The following is a 7,046-nucleotide window of genomic DNA, read 5'->3' as shown; positions in this document are numbered from 1 at the left end:
TGAAAAAAAGTGACTTTAAATGCTTTTTCATCTGCATTCATTTATCTGGGAGGGGAAAAGAAGGCAAGAAGTCCAAAATATAGATAGTATTCATTTTTAATTACAATAACATATAAAAAGTAAGAACCTCAATCATTACAGCGTGCGTAGTGTGTTTTCTAAAGCAAGATATATTTGTTTAAATCCCTCCCATCCAGTTATAGATCCTTTTCTTCTGTCGGGGGACAGTTTTATAACATCTTGCTGCGATGGAAGACGTAGACAGGGTGATACTGCAGATACAGAGACGTGAACATTCTTGATTGTCTGGCTGGGAGGAATGGTGCACGTTGACTTGTCGCGGAGGGAAAATCCAGATGTTATACACATTGATAGATTGCTTCGGTTTTTTAAATTCAGCATGCTTCCTTGAAGTAACTCTTAAAGGAGTAGTCTTCACTTTGACTTTGAGTGTCCTCTTAAAGTAAGAAGTCTTGCGCAATTGAGGTTGTAAAGTCATGGGCATTTCAGATTATATCTACCTGAGGTCTGCATTGGCCCTGGAGAGCGCAACTCAGCAGAAAAGGAAAAAAAAAAAAAAAGAAAACAAACGTTCAGTGCAAATATGGCCCCAAGAAATGATATCAACAAACAGAAACAGACAAAACTAATTCAAGTCCACTGATTCGGGTTTCAGCTGGAACACTTTATATCCAGGGATTTATATTCATCTCTAACATGTTCTGTGTCATTCCACGTGATACAAATAAGGAACAAAAGAACTTCCTAGAAAAACAAAAAGCTAATTCATCAAAGATCTCGAGTGCAATGTGAACTAAGCACAAGGTTAACCCACAAAAAAAGGGCCAGGCAAAAACAAAAACTACATATGCCTTGATTAAATGTGACTTGGCAAAACAAAGGAATCTGCTCAGATCCTCAGATAAAGAGCGAAATCATCGAAAGAAATCATGACTGATGGAATCGAATGATCACTCAGCATGTAGTGAAGGCACTGACAACAGCTGGACACATGTCAGAGTAGATCCTCAGCTCGCGGATGAAAACACATTTCTACACATGCCTCTAATAGAAAATCATGGTAATATCTACGTCATTTGTTGTATACATATATTTATATAACATAATGGCATAACAGCAATGTGCAATATTAACAAAGGATAAGAAAACAAAATGAAAATCCCAGATTATCTCTGTGTATGTATATGCATGGGAAGCGTGTGAGAGCTGTAGTTTGGTCCCCCTAGCCAAAGGTGGCGCCACAATTGGGACACCTTCTCTGACGCAGTGCAAAGCAGAAGAGGATACCCAAGGGGAAGAAGAAGATGGCACACAGGATCCCCAGGCAAGTGAAGTCATCCTCGAGGACACCAACTCTGTAACACAGACACACACACACACCAGAAAGCATTAGTGAGGACTGTTTGGATGGGACCTCTGTTTATTTATCTACAACATACATTAAGAGCCAAAGCAGTGATTCCAGCCTTTAAAATATTTTATTTATCTCATCAGCCAAGTCTACACCTACGCCTCGATCTGATTTTTTTATCCTCTGTGAGGATTTTCTGATGAGTTCTGACCTTCATCACATGCGTCAAACAACATTTTTCAGAACTCTCGTCTCTCTCCAATTACCTCTCGTACGAGCAACGCCTGATGTTTTGGGCTAAACGGTCATCAAGAGGAAACTGTTCAGTTGGCGTCTGACCTCATTCTTGAAACAGAAGCTCTTTACTCATCTGGTTCAATATTATAACTAATAAACTCAAAGGAAAATCTTAGAAACAAACAATCAGACAGAAAGTGTCAGATTGCCGTCCCTTATTAGACTCTTTGATTTATAACAAGAAAAAAAGAAGAAACAAAGATTGACAATCTATAAAAATAGAAGAAACGGGAAAGCAGAAGAGCTTTTATGCAGAGTGACAGTAAACACCGAGCTGGTCCCGTGACTGCACTGCACCAACCAGTGGGGCCAGTAAATCAGCTGGAGGCCCTGCAGCGCGTTCAGCTAGTCTCTGAAGAAATGAAAGCAGGTGCTTTCCGAAGTAGCTTCTCAGAGTCTCAGATTCAGTTAAATAAAAACAGACCTTTCTCTCCCTCTTAATTCTGGATCCTGCTGCGACAGTGAACTGTGTTTAACCTTTATATTGCTCCTAAAATAAAGTAACTTGCATTTCCGTTTGACCTCTCGCGCGATGTGCCATGTCATGGGTGTTTGCACAACTTATTTGGACACTGCTACCAGGAAACGGGCCGTCGCTGACCCCAGCAACATGGCCACAAATGCTGACTAAAACTGCGCCAGTGTTTTTCAAAGTCTTCCGAATGTCCGACATACTGCTGGCAGACTAAATACGTTTGGTTGTATGTCGATTTTTAAATGATAAAGTGCCGCACAGCTGTGCGTCATTCTGATTTTAGGAAGTGGAGAAACTTTCAATAGAAAAAAAAAAAGTGAAGAAGAAAATTAGTTATTGTTAAGTATTTATGGCATTTTTAGCTACTTAAGTCAATCAACACCACAATCTCCTTGAAATACGAATACATTACTTCATCTTCCACTAAGTTGCAGAGCTGAGAAAGCTGAGAAAAAACACATCAGAACTGCTTTTTTATTATTATAAATTCTGATTTGAATTTGATTTGCTAATCATTCAAATGAGTCAGAAACTTAAGAATTTATCTATTAAAAGAAAATGACTTTGCCTGTTTTTGGAGCTTATATGAGCTGCTTTCCCTTCAAGATAGCCGCCTCTTTTGGTTGTGCTGCAGTCATTTCTAATTTCAGTCACATGCTGGTTTTAGGTTAGTACCCAATTTTATTTTGTTCTCCTTTTTCTAGATTATGTTTAATAAATGTGTGGATCTCACTTCCCGTAACAGACTGGTAACAACAGCTTTCAGAAACCTCTGCGTTCTCATTTTAGTAATAATTTATAAATAATCCTGTTGAACTTGAGAAATTTAAAACTATACAATTAAGTCCCTAGAAATGAAATACAGTACATTTTATTATTCAAATTCAGAGTCCATCTCATTTCCATTTGATATTCATGTGAACTGTGCGCTTCAGTCACCTTTGCCTCCATCACATGTCTGAGGCTGAAGTCACCTGACTCTCAGTCACAGTGAAAACAACATAAAACCGTCAGCCGTAACTGAAAGTCATATCTTCTTAAAGTTAGATAAGACTTCAGGCCTGGTGGGAGATGTGTCAGACCAGTGAAAATAGAAATGCAAAATAACCGCACGCCGGGATAAACACGTTTTAAGACGTGCGCATTCAGACCATAACTGAGCCTCAAAAAGAACCGTTCTCAGAAACCAGGTTAACCACGGTGAGCACATGACACTCCACATGCTAATCTGGGGAATAATCAGTGGACCAGCTGGTTTTTTTTACTGTCTTCTTCCTCAGTGTACAACTAGGAATCTCACCCAGCAACACAGCAGCTTTTATCAGATCTCCCTTGGGGGCAGGGATAGCTCAGTAGGTAAAGTGGTCGCCCCATGATCGGAAGGTCGGCGGTTCGAATCCACTTAACGGCTACCCTGAGGTACCCCTGAGCAAGGTACCGTCCCTACACACTGCTCCCCGGGCGCCTGCTTAGTGGGCTGCCCACTGCTTCACTGAGTGAATGGGTCAAATGCAGAGAAAAACAAGTAATTTCCCCATGGGGATCAATAAAGTATCCATTATTATTATTATTATTATTATTATTATTATCCACGCTCTAACACGTCCGTGTCCTCACCTGCAAGCAGGGCAGCCTCCCACCACCACTACAGAGGGTTGGATGATGGCGTAAGTCCCAGGGTAAGGCTGCTGGGATACAGCAGGGGGCATCTGGGCTGCTGGGTAACCTGCAGATTAAAAGAAGCAGGTGAGACAAGTCACATGCAGGTCAAAGGCCGTGTTTATTACCACGAACAACACAATCAGATATTACTGACGTAGACTGCAATAAAACTGCCCTGAGCACCAACAGGAGTGTTAACTGGAGGGCTGCTGATTTCGCTCTTCAGCCATGTTTACTTTGCAGACCACAAAGTGAGACAATGACCTTTGACACAATACCCAGAATTCTCAGAAGTGTTTGCCATTCAGAGAAAACTGAAGCTTAACTAAACACAGACACACACACATCGCTGATTTATGATAACTGTGCCATAAAGCTTAAAAGACAGACTAGTTTCTCTGTTGAGAAGACCAAACACATGTGGTTCAGTAAACAGGAAGCTTCGTGCAATTACAAGAACTTGATTTAAGCACAGGATTGCTTCCTCGAATGCCGCCCTTATACAATCACAGTCAGGTGATGAGTGCCTGTACTTCATGTACAGCAGTCACGCAGTACAAAGACATACAACAGCATAGCTCCTCCGCTCTAGAAGAATTATTTCTGGATGTCAAAACTTTCACATCTTTAGATGATTTTGATTCCAAATAAATTAATAAAAAAAATGATCAATCGAAGGTGATTTGCTGACTAGTTGTGCAGCTCAGCATTTGTTTATTATTACTCCTTTAAATCTGGATATTGTCTAATTTAAACAAGAGAGAAAAAAGTCAGGTTAACCCAGATCTTTTCGCATAGAGCGCATGCGCAACATTGGAGCGCCTTGTGAAGGAAACTGGTTAGTCTTTGGCGAAACTCGAAGTCTCTCACGTTTCACGAAAAGTTCCCTTTATAGCCAAAAACCTCTGTGGCGCACAAAGACTTATAGAATATAAAGGCCCACAATAGACTTCCTTTAACCATAAAAGGAAGTGGGTTAACATTTTGTTAGTTACTTTACTTTCCGGTGTGCGCTTTAACCGTGGAAACGACGGAAATACTTGGGACTACTTGCCTTGACTAGCGGGGTACGCGTAGGGCGGCGGGGCCGCAGCGGCGATGGCCCCATAGTTGTGCTGCTGCTGCTGCGGGCCGTAGTCGTAAGCACCCGGGACGGCGTTGTAGGCGGGCGGTCTGTCCTGGAGAAGAGGTTTGCTGTCCACCATCTCGCCCGACGTAACGTGTCCTCAACTTGTCTCGTTGTCTGACCTCAAATCAGCCACACAAACATGCACACAAAGGGGGTCGAAACCGAACTACTTGGCGTTCGTTGCTACGGGAGGTTCGCTAGCACTCAGTGGCGACAAAATAAAAGAAAATACGCTGCGCAAAAATGAAACTTCGTCCCTCTCCATGCGCCAACTTTGTCCCCCGGGCGGCGCAACAACCCCAAACGTCCAGTTCAGAGACGGGAATGATCTGAGTGTGACTGGTAATGGTTAACTCAACTCCATTTCCCTCCTTAAAGTTGGTCCTCTGATACCAAAACAACAGTCATCTGTCATCGCAGCTCAGCAAAACTCAGCGGGAAGTCGGAAAGGCTTTTCCTTTCTGTTCGGATTGTCACAAGAGAAGAATCATGTGATGAGCTGCTGTAGCGCCTCTGCGCAGTGAAAGGCTTCTTAAAGCGACAGCGCATAAAAAAATAAAAGGCCGTGTGTGTGTTGCTGCATGCAGCTCACTGCAGTGCCTGCAGTTTACTGACAGAAAGAGAGCGATTATCTGCTGGTACCAGTTGATATTTGGTGATATTCTGCTCATAATTCAGGGATGGTTTGCATCATATTGGCTGTTGTTTCCATGCCTCAGAGTCTGAGCCAGACCTGTTTACTCCGTGACTTACATAACTGCTGCCCTTATTAGTACCTAGCGTTGCATAATATTGAGTTCACATCTTTAATCAGAGGACAGGAGTGCTGAAGAAATCTAAACGATCTAGCAAATTCCTGGCAATGGCAATCAGTCATAATCAGCAGATTATTAAAAAAAATGTATGTGCTAAAATGTTATTGCAAGAAAATTCAATATGGAAGTAGCAAAGGATAGTTTTGAGAATGGGTTTCGAAGCCTGAAGTTTAGCATTGTGGGTGCCACATGTGACCATATGCCTGGTAAGCAAAGGGCATCAATATATTATATGGGAACATCAACTCTTGGGTGGTATTTATACTTTTGTTATGTTGCCCATGGTGCACATTCCTGTGTTACTGAATCAGCACACATATAATAATTTATTGTTATGGTACGGGGTCTATGACCCAGTGTTTTCTAGTTTGTGGGCAGAATGCTGTTTATTTTTGAATTTTCAGTGCTTCTCATATTCATGGTTATTTTTACGCCTTGTATTAAGTATGTTTTAGTTAGTCTTCAGCTCTTTGTGATTTCTGAGTTTCTCTCCATCAGTGTCTAGTCTCCTCTTGTGGTTAATCGGTCTTGTCTTAACATTCGTTTTTTCTCTCATCTCAGCGGAAGTTCTCCTTTGTTTGTTTCTTTTAGTGTTTCTTTGTACCTCTTATAGAGTTCAGTGTCACAGCAAATGCCTTCTTAAGTTAATTCCCTTGTCTCTGAGTCCTATGTTTGGGTCCTACCTCTGCCTGCTGCACAGTACATCCTTGACATTTATGTAAAGATACATAACAGCTGTTTATTTTTAATTGGTTTATAATTTGGAATTTAACTCTGCCCGAGTACATTTATGAACAAGAGGGCTACTTGTGTTTTGTGACCAAGTATGGAGAAAAGCAAAAACAAAGGAAGAGTCAATCATAATCAGGATATGGATGGACCAAATATAAATTAAGCAGGTGTGGGGTCACTACAGGCCTTTACTTCTTTGAAGTGAATTAGAAATTGACTAGAAATTGACCCCATTAAACTGTGTGTGTGTGTGTTTGTGTGTGTGTGTGTTACATGTATACTTCTTGCACTTGAGTCCTCTATGTCAGGGCAAATCTTTAAAAGAAATGCATTAATAAAGCAAACTCCCTCCTTTCATCTCAGCTCCTCAGCACCTCACCTCCATGAAGCTCTTTGCCTGTTTATGTCTATACTCTACTGCCATCTTGTGGCCATTGTCGTTGAAATCTGGCTTGTTTTCTACTCATAGGGAACTGTAGCCCTCTCTGATTTTCAGTGGTGTCCATCTTCTGGTAACAATGACTGGAGCTGGGAAAGCTGAGAGGCCAGAAGCTTTTGTCTGGT

The 7,046-nt window shown here is 41.5% G+C and overlaps 1 protein-coding gene across 1 annotated transcript; it reads right to left on the bottom strand.

The window, feature by feature from the left end:
- Positions 1-78: 78 nt before the first annotated feature.
- bri3 (brain protein I3) lies at positions 79-5,440 on the bottom strand. The gene is made up of 3 exons (XM_085271067.1): positions 4,861-5,440; positions 3,762-3,870; positions 79-1,376 (listed from the first exon to the last, which is right to left on the bottom strand). The coding sequence occupies exons 1-3, from the start codon at positions 5,009-5,011 to the stop codon at positions 1,244-1,246; spliced, it is 393 nt and encodes a 130-aa protein (XP_085127193.1). The 5' UTR covers positions 5,012-5,440; the 3' UTR covers positions 79-1,243.
- Between the last annotated feature and the right edge of the window lie 1,606 nt (positions 5,441-7,046).

Source organism: Mchenga conophoros, linkage group LG4, assembly GCF_057382185.1.
Source record: "Mchenga conophoros isolate Kocher_MC1m ecotype Shallow Benthic linkage group LG4, M_conophoros_male_GT1.1, whole genome shotgun sequence".
NCBI lineage: Eukaryota > Metazoa > Chordata > Actinopteri > Cichliformes > Cichlidae > Mchenga > Mchenga conophoros.
Note: the sequence above shows the minus strand (reverse complement) of the source record. Positions and strands in the feature narration are given on the sequence as shown.

Coding starts and splice junctions, on each gene's coding strand:
- bri3 (XM_085271067.1), bottom strand. CDS start 5,011: ATGGTGGACAGCAAACCTCTTCTCCAGGACAGACCGCCCGCCTACAAC. Junction 3,871..4,860: donor CGCGTACCCCGCTAGTCAAG/GCAAGTAGTCCC, acceptor TTTAATCTGCAG/GTTACCCAGCAGCCCAGATG. Junction 1,377..3,761: donor GGAGGCTGCCCTGCTTGCAG/GTGAGGACACGG, acceptor TCTGTGTTACAG/AGTTGGTGTCCTCGAGGATG.